Below are 20,926 nucleotides of genomic sequence, written 5' to 3' on the forward strand. Positions count from 1 at the left end.
CATTGCAGGCAATCTCAACGCTGTGCGTTACAGGGAAGACATCCTCCTCCCTCATGTGGTACCTTTCCTGCAGGCTCATCCTGACATAACCCTCCAGCATGACAATGCCACCAGTCATACTGCTCATTCTGTGCTTGATTTTCTGTAAGACAGGAATGTCAGTGTTCTGCCATGGCCAGCGAAGAGCCCTGATCTCAATCCCATTGAGCATGTCTGGGACCTGTTGGATTGGAGGGTGAGAGCTAGGGCCAGAAATGTCCGGGAACTTTCAAGTGCCTTGGTGGAAGAGTGAGGTAACATCTCACAGTAAGAACTGGCAAATCTGGTGCAGTCCATGAGGAGGAGATGCACTGCAGTACTTACTGCAGCTGGTGGCCACACCAGATACAGACTGTTACTTTTGATTTTGACCCCCCCCCCCCTTTGTCCAGAGACACATTATTCCATTTCTGTTTGTCACATGTCTGTGGAACTTGTTCAGTTTATGTCTCAGTTGTTGAATCTTATGTTCATACAAATATTTACACATGTTAAGTTTGCTGACAATAAAAGCAGTTGACAGTGAGAGGACGTTTCTTGTTTTGCTGAGTTTAGTATAAGATATCTAATCACAATGGAGATTACTGTGATGTGTTAAAGGTCCAATGCAGCCGTTTTTATCTCAATTTCAAATAATTTCTGGGTAACAATCACCTTACTGGATTATTTTCAATAAACATTTGAAACAAGAAACAAAAATTTACTCCCTGGGCGTGGTCGGAGTGGGGAGGGGAAAACGGATTTTTTAAATTTTTTATTTTCACCTTTTATTTAACCAGGTAGGCTAGTTGAGAACAAGTTCTCATTTGCAACTGCGACCTGGCCAAGATAAAGCATAGCAGTGTGAGCAGACAACAAAGAGTTACACATGGAGTAAACAATTAACAAGTCAATAACACAGTAGAAACCAAAGGGGGAGTCTATATACAATGTGTGCAAAAGGCATGAGGAGGTAGGCAAATAATTACAATTTTGCAGATTAACACTGGAGTGATGAATGATCAGATGGTCATGTACAGGTAGAGATATTGGTGTGCAAAAGAGCAGAAAAGTAAATAAATAAAAACAGTATGGGGATGAGGTAGGTGAGAAAGGGTGGGCTATTTACCAATAGACTATGTACAGCTGCAGCGATCGGTTAGCTGCTCAGATAGCTGATGTTTGAAGTTGGTGAGGGAGATAAAAGTCTCCAACTTCAGCGATTTTTGCAATTCGTTCCAGTCACAGGCAGCAGAGTACTGGAACGAAAGGCGGCCAAATGAGGTGTTGGCTTTAGGGATGATCAGTGAGATACACCTGCTGGAGCGCGTGCTACGGATGGGTGTTGCCATCGTGACCAGTGAGCTGAGATAAGGCGGAGCTTTACCTAGTATGGACTTGTAGATGACCTGGAGCCAGTGGGTCTGGCGACGAATATGTAGCGAGGGCCAGCCGACTAGAGCATACAAGTCGCAGTGGTGGGTGGTATAAGGTGCTTTAGTGACGAAACGGATGGCACTGTGATAGACTGCATCCAGTTTGCTGAGTAGAGTGTTGGAAGCCATTTTGTAGATGACATCGCCGAAGTCGAGGATCGGTAGGATAGTCAGTTTTACTAGGGTAAGCTTGGCGGCGTGAGTGAAGGAGGCTTTGTTGCGGAATAGAAAGCCGACTCTTGATTTGATTTTCGATTGGAGATGTTTGATATGAGTCTGGAAGGAGAGATTGCAGTCTAGCCAGACACCTAGGTACTTATAGACGTCCACATATTCTAGGTCGGAACCATCCAGGGTGGTGATGCTAGTCGGGCATGCGGGTGCAGGCAGCGACCGGTTGAAAAGCATGCATTTGGTTTTACTAGCGTTTAAGAGCAGTTGGAGGCCACGGAAGGAGTGTTGTATGGCATTGAAGCTTGTTTGGAGGTTAGATAGCACAGTGTCCAAAGACGGGCCGAAGGTATATAGAATGGTGTCGTCTGCGTAGAGGTGGATCAGGGAATCGCCCGCAGCAAGAGCAACATCATTGATATACACAAAGAAAAGAGTCGGCCCGAGAATTGAACCCTGTGGCACCCCCATAGAGACTGCCAGAGGACCAGACAGCATGCCCTCCGATTTGACGCACTGAACTCTGTCTGCAAAGTAATTGGTGAACCAGGCAAGGCAGTCATCCGAAAAACCGAGGCTCCTGAGTCTGCCGATAAGAATATGGTGATTGACAGAGTCGAAAGCCTTGGCAAGGTCGATGAAGACGGCTGCACAGTAGTGTCTTTTATCGATGGCGGTTATGATATCGTTGAGTACCTTGAGTGTGGCTGACGTGCACCCATGACCGGCTCGGAAACCAGATTGCACAGCGGAGAAGGTGCGGTGGGATTCGAGATGGTCAGTGACCTGTTTGTTGACTTGGCTTTCGAAGACCTTAGATAGGCAGGGCAGGATGGATATAGGTCTGTAACAGTTTGGGTCCAGGGTGTCTCCCCCTTTGAAGAGGGGGATGACTGCGGCAGCTTTCCAATCCTTGGGGATCTCAGACGATATGAAAGAGAGGTTGAACAGGCTGGTAATAGGGGTTGCGACAATGGTGGCAGATAGTTTCAGAAATAGAGGGATAACTGTTATTGGCAGAGATGTTTGGAACTCTCTTTCTTATTTGTCTATGATACTAATTTTCCACGTGGTGATTGTCACCAGGCAGGACAAAACTCCATCCCACCAAAACAGGCTGAAATTTCAGGCGGTCTTTTCAAATAGCTCCTACACTAAAAGGCTATTATCATAATTTTCACAATTTCACAGTATTTCTGCAACCTTTGAGTGTGGAAATAAACACTGAGTATACAAGCAATATGTTCCCAATATTGAGTTGCACCCCCCCCCCCATCATAACAGCCTCAATCGTCGGGGCAAGGACTCTACAAGGTGCATCCACACTGGCCCATATTTACAGTTGTGTCAAGTTGGCTGGATGTCCTTAGGGTGGTGGACCATTCTTGATACACATTGGAAACTGTCGAGCGTGAAAAACCCAGCAGCGTTACAGTTCTTGACACAAAAAGGTGAGCCTGGCACCTACTTGCATACCCCGTTCAAAGGCACTTACATTTTTTGTCTTGCCCATTCAACCTCTGAATGGCACATATACACAATCCATGACTCATTTGTCTCAAGGTTTAAAAATCCTTCTTTAACCTGTCTCCTCCCCTTTTGTCTACACTGATTGAAGTGGATTTAACAAGTAACTTCAACAATGGATCATAGCTTTCTCCTGGATTCGCCAGGTCAGTCTATGTCATGGAAAGAGCAGGTGTTCTTATTATTTTGTATACTCAGTGTATATAAAACACAGGAAAATCATGTCTTTGATGGCACTGGGCCTTTTTAGCAGTTCAATTGAGTGAGTGGAGATTTAATGATCTGTGACTTAGTTTCTTCACATGGTATCCAACTCAAGTAGATTCATTTTAACCCTGTATTTCTTTCTGTGGTTCAGATGGATACACGACAGATGACATTGAGTTCTACTGGAAGGGAGGAGACAATGCAGTGACGGGGGTGACACGCATTGAGCTGCCACAGTTCTCCATAGTGGACTACAAGCTGGTGTCCAGAAACGTTGTCTTTTCCACAGGTAAAGCCCTTTTAAAAAAAACATTTAATCACATGCTCAGAAAATACACATCCTTACCCTGTTATTTTCCATTGGCTTTTTACCCAACCAGTGCTCCACTATGAAACTTCACTGCTACTTCAGTTCTCTAGTGGCTCTATCTTCCAGTTCGGATTCAATGTTATCGGTATCCTTGACATCATTTGGTGCGTGGGTGCGTGCATGTTCGTGTATGCGGGCACATGCATGTCAGGTTGTGAGAGTTTGTATGTATATGCACTTGCTTGTATGCGAGAACTCCTCACCATCCCTACCTTTTATTTGAGTCCCTGACAGCCATTAAAGTTTAGTGTCCAGTCTGGCCCCCTCTATACTCTTTCCCCTCTCCCTGGCTCCACAGTGTGGCCCCCTGTCTCCCTTCTCCCTGGCTCCTCAGTGTGGCCCCCTGTCTCCCTTCTCCCTGGCTCCTCAGTGTGGCCCCCTGTCTCCCCTCTCCCTGGCTCCTCAGTCTGGTCCTCTGTCTCCCCTCTCCCTGGCTCCTCTGAGGACCCCTGCATCATACTTCAAAGGCCTGTCTCCCTCCCCGAGCCTGGCTAAAGACCAACTTTCCTCCATGTGCTGCTGTTGCTTGCTTCACTCACACAGACTCACACAGGAGCAGTGAAGGATGGTAGGATGGCAATTATCCAGCTGTTTTCTTCAGCTCTTTAAAAGAGAGAAGCCATGGAGAAGCAGCCTGGGAAACAGGGCATCAGAAATTCATGTGGAAAATAAGGCCCAGAGCATCAATTATTCCCCTCCAAGCTCACAAGGAAACACCGCCATAATGATTTAAAGTTTCAAGGTGTAATGTCATGTACAGCTCCAGAACCAAGTGGAGAACATGTCTGTCAACGATTCCTAGACACCATCATCATTCCTATTTGTGAAATGCCTATCTTGAACCCAACACAGGAAATAAAAAATAAGAAAAACACAAGAAAGTAAGTAAGCATATTTTATACAGGGTCAGTCAGTTCCTGTACCATATTTACAATGTGCAGTGATACTGGAGTAGTAGAGGTAGATATGTATAGGGGTAAGGCATATATTATAAACAGGAGTAGTTTCAGCGTGTATGTGAGTGGGTGTGTGGGTGTGTAGAGTCATTGTAAATGTGTGAGCAAATTATGAATTGAGTGTTTGTGTGTTGGAGTGTCAGGGTGCGTGAGTGTGAATAGAGAAAGTGCGAAAATGTAAATAAATGAAATGCAAAGGTCAACTCAGATTGGTTGTTTCAGATGAGTTGTTTCCACAGGCTTTTTCCCCCTCTCTCTTTAGCAGTGGATAAAGGGGATCTCTGTTGAACTGGTGAACGTTGTCAGAACGTTGTTGGACATCGCACCCTTACATTATGAGAGTTTTCACGTCGTGGCCATTTCACCATCAACATCCTCCTCTATTCCGTCCTCTCCTCTCCTCCTCCTCCTCATCCCCCTCTTCCTCCTCCTCATAACATATGGTGTACTCTCCCACTCGCTGACAAACGTCCAGACACAGCGAGTGGGAGCGCTTAGTTGCACACCTACATCCTCTGTATCACCAATCTTCTTTCAACACCTACTTTCGCCTCCCACTATCTCTCGCATAATGTTACCATTCTTAAAGGGACAATTCCCTTCCATGACAATATTTTATTTATTTATTTTATTTCACCTTTATTTAACCAGGTACGCAAGTTGAGAACAAGTTCTCATTTACAATTGCGACCTGGCCAAGATAAAGCAAAGCAGTTCAACACATCCAACGACACAGAGTTACACATGGAGTAAAACAAACATACAGTCAATAATACAGTAGAAACAAGTCTATATACGATGTGAGCAAATGAGGTGAGATAAGGGAGGTAAAGGGGAAAAAAGGCCATGGTGGCAAAGTAAATACAATATAGCAAGTAAAACACTGGAATGGTAGATTTGCAGTGGAAGAATGTGCAAAGTAGAAATAAAAATAATGGGGTGCAAAGGAGCAAAATAAATAAAATAAAATAAATACAGTAGGGAAAGAGGTAGTTGTTTGGGCTAAATTATAGGTGGGCTATGTACAGGTGCAGTAATCTGTGAGCTGCTCTGACAGCTGGTGCTTAAAGCTAGTGAGGGAGATAAGTGTTTCCAGTTTCAGAGATTTTTGTAGTTCGTTCCAGTCATTGGCAGCAGAGAACTGGAAGGAGAGGCGGCCAAAGAAAGAATTGGTTTTGGGGGTGACCAGAGAGATATACCTGCTGGAGCGCGTGCTACAGGTGGGTGATGCTATGGTGACCAGCGAGCTGAGATAAGGGGGGACTTTACCTAGCAGGGTCTTGTAGATGACATGGAGCCAGTGGGTTTGGCGACGAGTATGAAGCGAGGGCCAGCCAACGAGAGCGTACAGGTCGCAATGGTGGGTGGTATATGGGGCTTTGGTGACAAAACGGATGGCACTGTGATAGACTGCATCCAATTTGTTGAGTAGGGTATTGGAGGCTATTTTGTAAATGACATCGCCGAAGTCGAGGATTGGTCGAGGATTTGTTGCGAAATAGGAAGCCAATTCTAGATTTAACTTTGGATTGGAGATGTTTGATGTGGGTCTGGAAGGAGAGTTTACAGTCTAACCAGACACCTAGGTATTTGTAGTTGTCCACGTATTCTAAGTCAGAGCTGTCCAGAGTAGTGATGTTGGACAGGCGGGCAGGTGCAGGCAGCGATCGGTTGAAGAGCATGCATTTAGTTTTACTTGTATTTTAAGAGCAATTGGAGGCCACGGAAGGAGAGTTGTATGGCATTGAAGCTTGCCTGGAGGGTTGTTAACACAATGTCCAAAGAAGGGCCAGAAGTATACAGAATGGTTTCGTCTGCGTAGAGGTGGATCAGAGACTCACCAGCAGCAAGAGTGACATCATTGATGTATACAGAGAAGAGAGTCGGTCCAAAAATTTAACCCTGTGGCACCCCCACGAATGTGCCTCGTCTCACGTATACAGTACATGGACAGCAATCCATGGATCCAGATAGTTTCTGATCCGAGAGTTTTGATTGGTTTGTGTGCAAATCAATGGGAGTTTTATGGTCTATGTTAGCGTGATTTAAATCCCATGCTTACATAAATAGCCACGGTAATGTGCGGTCTGGAGGATATTTTTTTAGGTCAACTTGTTGTAGTAGCAGTGGAAGGACTTCCTTCGCTTAGAGGTGTACAACTGACACCCTTGAGTTCTGCATTGCTTCTGGTACTCGTTTGTCCTTGGCTCTTAATGGATCAATAAGTGTCATTGATTGGCTGAGGAGTCCACACATCTGGATACCCAGATGTTAATTCATCTCTGATTAACAAGGCAAGACATGGACGAAAACCAGCAGACGCTACGACCCTTGAGGACCAGCGTCATGCATCACTGGTTTAATGCTATACAGAGAGGAATGTGCACTATACATTCAACTCAAATGGTCATTTATGACGACAGATATGTGATGAATCATAAAGTGTGTTTTTCATGAGCCAGGTCAGAGAAGAAATACATACATTACCAAATGCCTAACATATCAATCTCCAAGACTTTTATACATGCATAAATTATAAAATAATATATGTCGTTTGAAAGTGCAACATTTTCTTTCATCACAGTTAGTATTGAAATATTTTATTATTTGCCTCGCATTCATCGCCAACGTGTGTCAAATTGTTGTGAAGTATGGTTCAAGGATGCTTGTTTCCATGGTGATAAATCCAACCCATGCTGCCATTGCCATAGAAACAAAAACAAAAACACGAGGTGTTCCATAATGCTCCTCGAACCAAGAAGTCGTTCATTCTGTTCAACCTCTCAACATCCTGTTTTCATAGGTGCCTACCCACGACTGTCTTTGAGCTTCAAGCTAAAGAGGAACATTGGCTACTTTATCCTGCAGACCTACATGCCCTCCATCCTGATCACCATCTTGTCCTGGGTCTCCTTCTGGATCAATTACGATGCCTCGGCTGCAAGAGTGGCATTAGGTAGGTGTACAAGCACCATATGTTACACATTGTACAATATTAACAAGTATCTGAATACTGTTTCCCTATTATTGTGACTGATCCCAACATCCCACTAGTTATACAGTCTTAGAAAAAAAGGGGCTACCTAGAACTAAGAAAGGGTTATTCGGCTGTCCCCACAGGTTAACCCTTTGAATAACCCTTTTTGGTTCCAGATAGAACCCTTTTGCATTCCATGTAGAACCCTTTCCACAGATGGTTCTACATGGAACCCAAAATGGTTCTACCTGGAACCAAAAAGGGGACAACCGAAGAACGCTTTTGGAACCCTTTTGTAGGGCCACACATACAGTCTAGTCCATGAGATAATTATACTCTTAATTCTATTTTGATGGTCTACTCTGTATTACTGAATGGACAGATTCCCCTGCACTCTCTCATGAACATAAAGCAGAGAATTGGGAGGTCTTTGCAAAGACCTGCAATATCCGGTGGCTTGCTAATAAGGAGTCCACCAGAGAAAAACATGAACTCCCTCAGTGATATATCATTATGGGATTTCCTTTGCCACCCAGAAGGGTGCTTTGTGGCGGCTGCATGCCGGTAAGAGCAGCAATCAAGATATCAATGCAGTGGGAAAACAATTGAATTGTTTGAAGGTCAAATTGATTAGGGAGCCGTGTTACAGTGAATTCCAAATCCAGACGACCCACTTGGCCCTAATCTTGTTCCAGCACATTTTCTTCACTCTCTCGTGGAGTACCTTTAATCAATAACTCTGAGCAAAAGAAATAAAACTCCCCGTTCAGTATGTACATTTTAGCAGCCTCTCTTATCCTGAGCAATTTAAAAGTAATGAGTGCATACATTTTCATTGAATTGAACCCACAACCCTGAGCGTTGCAAACATCGTGCTGTACCAGCTGAGCCACACAGGACCTACAGTGTGTTCAGTGTAGCTCACCTTCTGCATGCGTTCAGTGGTGTACAGGATGCAAGGTGCAGGGAAAGCAGGGTACAATAACCTGGACCTGTACATGCAGTGTTCAGCGATGTAACACTCCGGAAGTTTGTTCAAAGTACCAGAGCTGTTCCATGTACTGGTGCTGTTTAAAGTACTGTATTCCTTTGGTTAAATGTCCTCTAGAGTTGCTAAGGCTCTGCGATCATACTTCTTCACTTTTAGACTAGAGTATCTTCTGACACCTTAGAGACACTCAAGTGAGGACCAAATCTCATTTCTTGATAACCTCGTAACCCCCCAATTTCAGAGAACAGACGATAGGGATAATGTATCGATAATGCCGTTAGCAAGCAGAGTGCTACAGGATCTGAAGTCATTTGCACGATACTTTAGTGGCTCCTTCCTGATGATTATGCAGCAGAAATAGAGTAGGGAGGCTGTCTGAAACATACAATTAGATAGACATTAAAGGAGCAGTCTAGGATTGGTGGATCCATTTTTGAACTTTTAAATGAGTGATATATATATATATATATATATACATGTATATATACCCATTGATTCTTATAAATGCCTCATGAGCTTAGTTTTAACTGTCATATCCCATCAGAAACCAATGTATTAGCTTGTTTTATGCCATAGTTTGTAAACAATGGAATGGTAAACATACACTGTATAGCCGAACAACATGGCTGCAACTATCATTTTGGTATCATGTATGGTCAGTCCTTAGCACCAAATTGACTTACAGTCATGCGTGCATACATTTTACATATGGGTGGCCTTGGGAATTTAACCCACAACGCTGACGGTGCAAGCGCTATGCTCTACCAACTGAGCCACACAGGATCACATACTGTAGGCTCTATAGCACAGTATAGGCTCTATACCACAGTAATTACCAGTAGACTAACCCAAATAGTTCATTGTTCAGTAGCAGACCAGTATGTTAGCAGATGTGGAGTACTTACCACTTTCTCATTTTTGGGAGGTACTATTTCAATTCAAATTTATTTATATAGCCCTTCGTACATCAGCTGATATCTCAAAGTGCTGTACAGAAACCCAGCCTAAAACCCCAAACAGCAAGCAATGCAGAAGTAGAAGTACGGTGGCTAGGAAAAACTCCCTAGAAAGGCCAAAACCTAGGAAGAAATCTAGAGAGGAACCAGGCTATGTGGGGTGGCCAGTCCTCTTCTGGCTGTGCCGGGTAGAGATTATAACAGAACATGGCCAAGATGTTCAAATGTTCATAATGGTCCAATAATAATAAGGCAGAACAGTTGAAACTGACTCAACCCACTCAAGTGACGCACCCCTCCCAGGGACGGTATGAAAGAGCCCCAGTAAGCCAGTGACTCAGCCCCTGTAATAGGGTTAGAGGCAGAGAATCCCAGTGGAAAGAGGGGAACCGGCCAGGCAGAGACAGCACTCCTGGGCCAGACTATTTAAATGCATAATACCTACACACCTTTTGGGAGGTACTATTTAAATGCATAATACCTACACACCTTTTGGGAAGTACTATTTAAATGCATAATACCTACACACCTTTTGGGAGGTACTATTTAAATGCATAATACCTACACACCTTTTGGGAGGTACTATTTAAATGCATAATACCTACACACCTTTTGGGAAGTACTATTTAAATGCACAATGCCTGACATTTTTCCTTTGAAAGGAGAGAGAGAGAGAGAGAGAGAGAGAGAGAGAGAGGCTCCATAAAAATATATTTATCCCCAGAGAGTCCGGTCTCCTGATGAAAAAGAAGGGAGGCCCACGGGCACATGGCCCTGTGATTAAATTGTCAGGTCGGTGGGTGCAGTGAAGGACAGAGAGTAATAGAACCACAGAGGGAACACCGATAAAGAACATGGCTGCCGTTCAGCAAAACCACAGAGATCGTTGCAATGAGTAAAAGCAAAAGGGGAGAATGCTGCTGTTCCTCAGGGAGAGAGAAACACACACACACACACTGTCACAGCAAACCGGTAATACTTAACTGTCTCCTTTAATGTTCCAATAAATCAAGGAAAGGGCCAGATTGATCCTACACTCTAACTACCTCCAGTGTGGCTTTATGACAGTACTAGCTACTGATACACATGGTTTATATTTCTTGTCAAAGAAAATACATGTTACTATTTTATTTGAGGTCAGTTTTCCTACATATGTGTTTCTGCACGGACAACAGATAAAGCATGTGCAAAGAATCCATTGTTTCCATTTAGAGGCCTTTCTTTAGGACAGAATGTGTAGTATATTTAACATGAGACATTCAATTCAACTCCTTCCACGGTTAAAATGTCACTCACAGCTGGAGGCTGAATGTACACAATTATTCAACGAGTTATTTGAGGTTGGTGGTGTCCGAGGGGCTAGTAGAGGACTAACTTTTGAATTTCTATTCGGGGAGGTTATTATCTCTGATTTTGGCTCAGAGCACAACAAGACGACCAAGTCCCATCCGTTATATACTGTAGCCAACTCTTCTACCATTGTCACGCCATGCATGTTTTGGAGGAGTTAATTGGCAAAAGCACAAACAGACTGGAGCACCAGGCTACAATGAGGCAATCTGAGGCTAAAATTCTATCAAATAATATTCCCCTCTGTTCTGGGAAGTGGTTTGGTTGGAACATAATTACAAATAATTAGTAGACTGCAAATTGACCACAAGAATCTGAAACAGACATAATGTTTGACTAAAACATAATTATTTCAAACCTTGCTTAAATTTGTATATGATCATGTGTCTCTCCATTAAGCATGGGGATACTTGGGAACAGATTTATTTAATTAAAATGACTTGGAGCTGATTTCCTGACTTTTTTCAAATCCCATGATTTGAAATCCCAATCCTCCGTCACAGTCTTTATGTCCAACAATGAAAATTTAAAAAACTTGTGGCCAACTGGGGGCCAGTTGGGGAACCCTGCCTTAAACTGTCAATTGTAATCCAGGGATCACCACTGTGCTCACCATGACCACCATCAACACCCATCTGAGAGAGACGCTCCCCAAGATCCCCTACGTCAAGGCCATTGACATGTACCTGATGGGCTGTTTCGTCATGGTCTTCCTGGCCCTGCTGGAGTACGCCTTCGTCAACTACATCTTCTTCGGCCGTGGGCCACAGATGCAGAAGAAGCTGGCAGAGAAAGCCGAGAGGGCCAACAACGAGAGGGCGGCCAAATATGACACCAATCGGGTAAGTCGTCATGAAGATCTCTGTCGAGACGCTCTAACTTCTTCAAAGTTCTTCCAAATTTCTTGGGTTTCAGGTTGAGAAGTTGTCGGGCGTTATCTTTGCAGTCCGCACACTCTTACGATGGCAGATCAGAAACTCTATAAATATGGTGTTGTGTTTCTTGTGGTTAGTCTCCTCAGGAAGGAGGTAAAACGTCATCTCTTAAGCTGACTAAGCAGCCTAATAGAGCAAAAACGCTCCGTGTCTCACAGTCGGTGAGTCTTGACCAGCGGACACATATTTTTTTCACTATCTGTCTGACTTGTTTGTCACAATTGACTGACATTACATTTTTTTTTTCTTCATGTCCGCATGAGAATTTAATGAGTCTGTACGTGTCACTTGTTACCCAAGTTGCCATTGTCCTTTTTTCAACTTCTGGTTTGACATTTGCATGTCCAATGCAACCTGCAAGCCCTATGTTCCGTAGTGTTGCTAGAAAACAGATATTGTGCTGTGTTGTCCATTCAAAGTGACCTCATTCCTACATAGTCTCATATCTTGATTCTCCAATGTATGTCATTGGCCTAAATCAGTGGTTCTCAATCCTGGTCCTGGGGACCCAAAGGGGTGCACATGATTTGTTTTGCCCTAGCATTACACACCTGATTCAAATGATCAACTCATCAAAAGGCTTTGATGATTTGAATCAGGTGTGTAGTGCTAGGGCAAAAACAAAAATGTGTACCCCTTTGGGTCCCCAGGACCAGGATTGAGAACCACAGGTCTAAATGGGTCTATAATGAACATAGTTCCGGTTCTCATCTCACCCTTGAACCTGTCCAGAGCAGGACCATCATGTTGTTATAGCTCCAGATCATACATCAATCATCTACTTCTATCTCCAGGCGGAGTCCCACGGTAATATCCTGCTGACCACCCTGGAGATACACAACGAGGTGGCAGGAAATGAGGTCACCACCAGCCTGGCGGACAGCAGGAACTCCTCCGTCATGGGATTTGACAACACCAGCACAGGTACCGGCGTCCAGTGCAGGAAGGCGAGCCGGGCCTCGGGTCCTCGCCACAGCCTCGACAGGCACGCCCAGCTCAAGAGGCACAAACTGCGGCGGCGCTCGTCGCAGCTCAAAATCAAAATCCCTGACCTGACGGACGTAAACGCCATCGACAGGTGGTCGCGGATTATCTTCCCCTCCGTTTTCTCCCTCTTTAATCTGATCTACTGGATGTATTATGTCAACTGATTGACTGATTTTAGGGTTAGATGGTGTTGTCATTTTTTTTTGTTCTCCTTCGTCATCATTTTGTCTTTTTTTTTACGTGATAGGAAATGTTTTGCTATGGAAAAACAAAGGACTGCCTCTATGTAACACAGACAAACTGCTTTGACCCCTTTGTTCAAGGTTTTATATTTGCAGTCGTACTCAAATTGTGGATTGCGGTGGGATTGATAATTCTTCAAATTTTGTACAGAACTATGTAGATAAATACCCATACTGTAGGACTGGGACTGTATACTTCCCAGTCTTTTTGCCCTCTCTGCAGTTTGATAATGTTCTTTATACCCATTTCAATTTGTGCAATCTGCAAGAAAGAAAAGGTAACCATAACATTTTTTTTTTAACAAACCCAAATAAAATACAAATGTTATGTAATGTATTATGCATATACACAATGAATTGTGGTGTATACTTTATCATTATTTACATATTATTTGTTATGAATGCGGATCAATGCAAAAAATATATACTCATGTTTTGTGATGCTTGCCATCTTTATCATGTATATATTTTTTGTCTTGGTCAGATATCATTTTCAAGTGCACATACAGTATTTGCATATTTTACAGTGAAGTGGTCCTGTTTCTGTATGTCTATGTACAGTGTATTATTATTATTATTAGTAGTAGTAGTAATAGTAGTAGTAGTATTGCTATTATTATTATTATCATCATTATTATTATTATTATTACTATTATTATTATTATTATTACATACTGAACTATAATATTTTAACACAGGTGCAAATTAATGTCTAAGGTTGAGGGTTATAATATCTCAGGTTCTGGATTTTGCTGATTGGCGTCCATTAAGTTTTCAAAATCCTGTCAAGCAGTCTTGAAATTGGAATATTGATTGGTAATCTAAACATACCCATAACTGCACTCAATGAATCTGTCATGGTTCACATCTTTTCTACCTGATATTGTGAATGCATGACAGGATTTCACTCAGTAAATTGACTGCATTCCTTTAAATCAGCTCCACCTTTGATACTGTAGCTGTTGAACTCTCCTGCCAATGGCCTTGCGCTATACACTGTATAACATGTCTTTGTGAAATATTCAGATATTTTTGTAAGGTGTAACGTTGACTATAACTACAGTATGTTAACTCCCTCTCTTGCGCGCTAGCATTGTAGACCATAGATTCCCTCTGTTCACAACATTCCACGGAAGTGGCAGGGTTGAGGGTTTGTTTGGTTTTGACCATTTGACTGATCTTTACTGCTGAAATGACCTCCAACTGTAAATATAATGTATATAACAGATGTGATGTAAGTGTGCACATTTTTATTTGGAGTTGTCTAATTAGTTGTCTGTTTTATAAGACAATGTGAAATACCGATGACATTTCCGTCCTCTTTAAATGCTTGAACATCTATTGAATTAACATATGGGGTTGATCATATTTTTTTTTAATAAGCAATGAATGCCATGAGAGACTATCTATCAAATGCACCGACAACATAAATAATACAACAAAACGCATTGTAAATCAAGGTCATTGCCACCACTGATAGCGGCATATCATCGTCATCCATTTCTATATTTCTATAATCTATTCTGCGCAGCTATCAAAGAAGCACATATGATGTATTAGTCTCTCAGTATACAACTGATGCATGAATTCTGTTCTACAGGGCAAGGACAACGAGCCATAGTCATTAGATTGTAACCAAACATCGAACACATCCCATGAGGAAATGTAACCAACGGCATGGAAGTAGCTAACATTTGGTGAAACATTGCCATTGTCCATATCATGCTGCTCTGGGCGAGAGAACATGCCTAGATGGCACTGTCTCTTGTTTCTCTATGCATGTTATATCGCATGAGTAGTGGCGATAAAATAAAAAAAAAGAACCTTAACCCTATCATCTTAGACCTGTGTCTCAGGTTACAAGTACAGTTCAAGAGATTGTGATAAAGTCTCTGGTTGGTTACAGAGCAACCAATCATATCCTGGGTTCAATGGCTGGGATTCAAAACGACAGTCTTCAAATATATAACACATTTATATACGCATAAAGAATAAATTGTGCACCCATGTATTTTACCATTACCAACTTGCAGCCAATTGCTTATAGTAGTGACATGTATCTCTGGTATGTAAATACACTTTGCTACTTGATCATTAAGCTTGTTGTGTGTTTTGGGTTTGAATGATATAATGGCAGAGTGTGTGGTTACACACGCTGGCCTTTAAACAGTTACAGACCCTGTGGTTTCCCGTCCCTTTTCTACTGTGTAGATGAGGCAGTGTTGGCTGGGTCTTGGTGTAAGATAACTAATATCCCTTGTTCTTGGCGTAAGATAGATAATATCTCTTGGTCTTGGTGTAAGATGAGTCATTTCTCTTGGTCTTGGTGCAAGATTAATAAAATATCTTGGTCTTGGTGTAAGATGAATAAAATATCTTGGTCTTGGTGTAAGATGAGTAATCTTTCCCGAGATGCAAAGACTTGAGTTTGCCCTTCAGAGCTAATGCCTAGTCTTTAGCTCAGAGGGCTAACACAGTCTTGTGGCATGCAAGAGACCTGGGTTTGAATCCCGGTCAGTCACATTGGCACATTCAATCTGACACTGTTTCATGCATTAAGTGCACTCATCGTTGCTGGCTTCTAATGTTGTCTGGCCCATTATGGAATGTCAACATGTTCTGTTCTGCCATAAATGTATTTAGGTATAGATATGTGTTTGTTTTTCTCCCTTATTTATTTAGGTTATAATGTTGCTCTATTCATGAAATAATATCAATTGTATGACAGTAATATCTGGTTTTGCATCCATTCAAATCAATGATTTCTGTAGCACACCTGTTATACGCTATAGCAACAGGATGAACAATGGACAGACGTCAGAGACAACATTTCTTGTTCCTAATGCATTTCTGTTGAATGATTGAATCTAGAAAAAGCCCAATAGTTTATGATTTATATGTCCGGTGAAGATAAACAAATGATTACCAGTATTCCTGGATTGTGATTAAAACCGTATTTATCAATTAATTTGTGTGTGTTGGATGTTGGATGTTCTGATGTGCCTTCGGTGACTTTAAATACACAGAATATTTGTTCATAGCCATGTACACTGAATAGAATTGCATTTTAAATCTCACAGTGTACATATTAACTCTCAAGGAAGTGTTGCTTTTTGAATACTCAAAAGGGTTAATTTAACACTGGATTAGTGGGATTCATGTGTACACTGAAAGTGTTACATTTAACACTGTCCCAGTTTAATTTGCTATGTACAATTATGATCTTCGACGGCAATCATGGACTGTAGGTCTGTGCCTCCTACAAATTGGGTATTCATACTGTAGTACATGTCCAAAAAATGCTTCACACTCTGCCTCTCCACCATCCAGCCATCTAGCTTGATTAACCTTTGCGCACCGAACCCGTTAGCGGGATGACATTCGACAACATACGTTGATCGCTACATAAATAGTCATATTAAACATTAATGAAAATACAAGTGTCTCATGTTTCGAAAGCCTAGAATCTTGCTAATCCAACTGCGTTGTCAGATTTAAAAAAGGATTTCCTGCGAAAGAATACGATGCGATTATCTGAGGATAGAGCCCCATAAAAAACAACTATTTCAACCAGCACAGGTGTAACAAAATCACAAGGTGCAATAAAATAAATTGTTTACCTTTGACGATCTTCCTCTGTTTGCAATCCCAATGCTCATTGTTACACAATGAATGGTCTTTTGTTTGATAAAATACATTTTTATAGCCTAACACGAAGCACCGCTTGTGTTGTGAATTCCGTCTCATTCCATTTTCGACGACACATTCAATGTAAATAGACACACTAAACGTGACTTTTCCAGTCATGTTTGGTTTGGTTTCATTGCAATCAATTGGTTTGTAACACAAACAAACCTGATGGGTCATTTCGCGGGACATATTGACTGAAAGAAACCGATTTGAAGACAACAAGTAATGACATCATTGTACACCAATGATATGACCGCTGTTTCATTGATTGACTGTATTTTAACCCAATGACCACTGATCGTCTTGAAATCTAGCTGGGTAGATAGCCAATGAGCTGAGGTAAATGGCAATATGTAATGTTTATGTGTTGGAAGACCAACCCATGTAGTAAACTCCGTCGTAAAGAGGTTCATTCGCCATTGAAGATTCATTTTTTTGGTAAAGCGCATCTTCAGCTGCTTCCTGTGCTTGGCCCTCCTATGTTGAACATAATAAACGGCTCTCTATCCACCGGATGTGTACCAAACTCACTAAAAGTGGCAGTAATAAAGCCTCTCTTGAAAAAGCAAAAAACCTTGACCCAGAAAATATAAAAAACTATCTGCCTATATCGAATCTTCCATTCCTCTCAAAATTTTTTGAAAAGGCTGTTGCACAGCAACTTACTGCCTTCCTGAAGACAAACAATGTATACGAAATGCTTCAGTCTGGTTTTAGACCCCATCATAGCACTGAGACGGCACTTGTGAAGAATGGCATCGGACCGAGGCTCTGCATCTGTCCTCGTGCTCCTAGACCTTAGTGCTGCTTTTGATACCATCGATCACCACATTCTTTTGGAGAGATTGGAAACCCAAATTGGTCTACACGGACAAGTTCTGGCCTGGTTTAGATCTTATCTGTCGGAAAGATATCAGTTTGTCTCTGTGAATGTTTTGTCCTCTGACAAATCAACTGTAAATTTCGGTGTTCCTCAAGGTTCCGTTTTAGGACCACTATTGTTTTCACTATATATTTGACCTCTTGGGGATGTTATTCGAAAACATAATGTTAACTTTCACTGCTATGTGGATGACACACAGCTGTACATTTCAATGAAACATGGTGAAGCCCCAAAATTGCCCTGCTAGAAGCATGTGTTTCAGACATAAGGAAGTGGATGGCTGCAAACTTTCTACTTTTAAACTCGGACAAAACAGAGATGCTTGTTCTAGGTCCCAAGAAACAAAGAGATCTTCTGTTGAATCTGACAATTAATCTTAATGGTTGTACAGTCGTCTCAAATAAAACTGTGAAGGACCTCGGCGTTACTCTGGACCCTGATCTCTCTTTTGAAGAACATATCAAGACCATTTCAAGGACAGCTTTTTTCCATCTACGTAACATTGCAAAAATCAGAAACTTTCTGTCCAAAAATGATGCAGAAATATTAATCCATGCTTTTGTCACTTCTAGGTTAGACTACTGCAATGCTCTACTTTCCGGCTACCCAGATAAAGCACTAAATAAACTTGTGATCATATTACTCCAGTGCTAGCCTCTCTACACTGGCTTCCTGTCAAAGCAAGGGCTGATTTCAAGGTTTTACTGCTAACCTACAAAGCATTACATGGGCTTGCTCCTACCTATCTCTCTGATTTGGTCCTGCCGTACATACCTACACGTACGCTACGGTCACAAGGCACCTCCTAATTGTCCCTAGAATTTCTAAGCAAACAGCTGGAGGCAGGGCTTTCTCCTATAGAGCTCCATTTTTATGGAACGGTCTGCCTACCCATGTCAGAGACGCAAACTCGGTCTCAACCTTTAAGTCTTTACTGAAGACTTATCTCTTCAGTGGGTCATATGATTGAGTGTAGTCTGGCCCAGGAGTGGGAAGGTGAATGGAAAGGCTCTGGAGCAATGAACCACCCTTGCTGTCTCTGCCTGGCCGGTTCCCCTCTTTCCACTGGGATTCTCTGCCTCTAACCCTATTACAGGGGCTGAGTCACTGGCTTACTGGGGCTCTCTCATGCCGTCCCTGGAAGGGGTGCGTCACCTGAGTGGGTTGATTCACTGATGTGGTCATCCTGTCTGGGTTGGCGTCCCCCCTTGGGTTGTGCCATGGCGGAGATCTTTGTGGGCTATACTCAGCCTTGTCTCATGATGGTAAGTTGGTGGTTGAAGATATCCCTCTAGTGGTGTGGGGGCTGTGCTTTGGCAAAGTGGGTGGGGTTATATCCTTCCTGTTTGGCCCTGTCCGGGGGTGTCCTCGGATGGGGCCACAGTGTCTCCTGACCCCTCCTGTCTCAGCCTCCAGTATTTATGCTGCAGTAGTTTGTGTCGGGGGGCTAGGGTCAGTTTGTTATATCTGGAGTACTTCTCCTGTCCTATTCGGTGTCCTGTGTGAATCTAAGTGTGCGTTCTCTAATTCTCTCCTTCTCTCTTTCTTTCTCTCTCTCGGAGGACCTGAGCCCTAGGACCATGCCTCAGGACTACCTGACATGATGACTCCTTGCTGTCCACAGTCCACCTGGCCGTGCTGCTGCTCCAGTTTCAACTGTTCTGCCTTATTATTATACGACCATGCTGGTCATTTATGAACATTTGAACATCTTGGCCATGTTCTGTTATAATCTCCACCCGGCACAGCCAGAAGAGGACTGGCCACCCCACATAGCCTGGTTCCTCTCCAGGTTTCTTCCTAGGTTTTGGCCTTTCTAGGGAGTTTTTTCTAGCCACCGTGCTTCTACACCTGCATTGCTTGCTGTTTGGGGTTTTAGGCTGGGTTTCTGTACAGCACAGATATCAGCTGATGTACGAAGGGCTATATAAATACATTAGATTTGATTTGATTTGATTTGATACCGGAAGGAGCCACGCATGTTACGCACATCGTTGTTTTGGTAAAGCGCATCTTCAGCTGTTTATATATCAATCAGTATGGCGACAAAGTCAGGGAAAGCTAAATCTAAGTCTAGATATACAGATGTACTCACAATTTTAGAAGAAATTGATCGGGAAAGTGAGACAGATTGTTGGAGGACGATTCAAAATGGAGGAATATCTTTTGAACGGAGAGGACATTGTTTCGGACGTTTCGGACTTGAAATTAATAATATCAAATATTATTTGTGAAATGAAATAGCCTATTTGAGGCTGTTGAGGGGAGGGCAGGGCCACAACAATGGCCAAAGTGAAATGGAGACAGTAGATACAGCTGGTCTGATGTAATATAATAAAGACAGTAGATCTAGCTGGTCTGTCATAATATAATAGAGACAGTAGATCTAGCAGGTCTATAATAATATATTCAACCTTATGTTCCCTGTACTCTATATATATATCTTTATTATAACTGTTGATACAGGGCTCATATGTGAAACTATTCTAACTGAACATTTTCTGTCACAGTGACACTGACTCCGAATGGGAGCCCCCAGTGCCAAGGTGTCCATCCCCCACTGAAGCTGGTTCATCCAGCTCCTGCCACAAGTGGTGTTAATCTGCCCAAATGTATTTCTGCAGGCATGGATGTGCTTCAGGGCCAAAAGGGCACAGCATGGAGGCGTCGCTGTGTTCTTTGCAAAATGAAGTCCCCCATCACCTGCACCACATGCTTGGTGACCCTCTGCTTTACAGAAGAAAGAGACTGCTATGGCACCTGGCATCAGCAGCACAATATTGTGTAGAGGACTGAGGGTCTTCCAAATATTGAAAGTGTTATTTTGTAAATGTATATACAGTGCCTTGCGAAAGTATTCGGCCCCCTTGAACTTTGCGACCTTTTGCCACATTTCAGGCTTCAAACATAAAGATATAAAACTGTATTTTTTGTGAAGAATCAACAAAAAGTGGGACACAATCATGAAGTGGAACGACATTTATTGGATATTTCAAACTTCTTTAACAAATCAAAAACTGAAAAATTGGGCGTGCAAAATTATTCAGCCCCCTTAAGTTAATACTTTGTAGCGCCACCTTTTGCTGCGATTACAGCTGTAAGTCGCTTGGGGTATGTCTCTATCAGTTTTGCACATCGAGAGACTGAATTCTTTCCCCATTCCTCCTTGCAAAACAGCTCGAGCTCAGTGAGGTTGGATGGAGAGCATTTGTGAACAGCAGTTTTCAGTT

At 42.5% G+C, this 20,926-nt stretch overlaps 1 protein-coding gene across 5 annotated transcripts in view; it reads left to right on the forward strand.

Annotated features, from left to right (window-relative positions):
* LOC109878180 (gamma-aminobutyric acid receptor subunit beta-3-like) overlaps nucleotides 1-16,091 on the forward strand; it is a 52,983-nt gene extending 36,892 nt beyond the window's left edge. For 3 of the 5 annotated variants that reach the window (XM_031792474.1, XM_031792476.1, XM_020470413.2), the window contains 4 exons: nucleotides 3,511-3,648; nucleotides 7,489-7,641; nucleotides 11,554-11,801; nucleotides 12,689-15,727. In XM_031792474.1, the coding sequence (XP_031648334.1) occupies nucleotides 3,511-3,648; nucleotides 7,489-7,641; nucleotides 11,554-11,801; nucleotides 12,689-13,045 (896 nt within the window). In that variant the 3' untranslated portion in view covers nucleotides 13,046-15,727. Of the gene's footprint in view, nucleotides 1-3,510; nucleotides 3,649-7,488; nucleotides 7,642-11,553; nucleotides 11,802-11,971; nucleotides 12,056-12,688 lie in introns of all 5 variants that reach the window. The other 2 variants (XM_031792473.1, XM_031792475.1) reach the window with 2 other exon arrangements.
* The last annotated feature ends 4,835 nt before the right edge of the window (nucleotides 16,092-20,926 follow it).

Source organism: Oncorhynchus kisutch, linkage group LG16, assembly GCF_002021735.2.
Source record: "Oncorhynchus kisutch isolate 150728-3 linkage group LG16, Okis_V2, whole genome shotgun sequence".
NCBI lineage: Eukaryota > Metazoa > Chordata > Actinopteri > Salmoniformes > Salmonidae > Oncorhynchus > Oncorhynchus kisutch.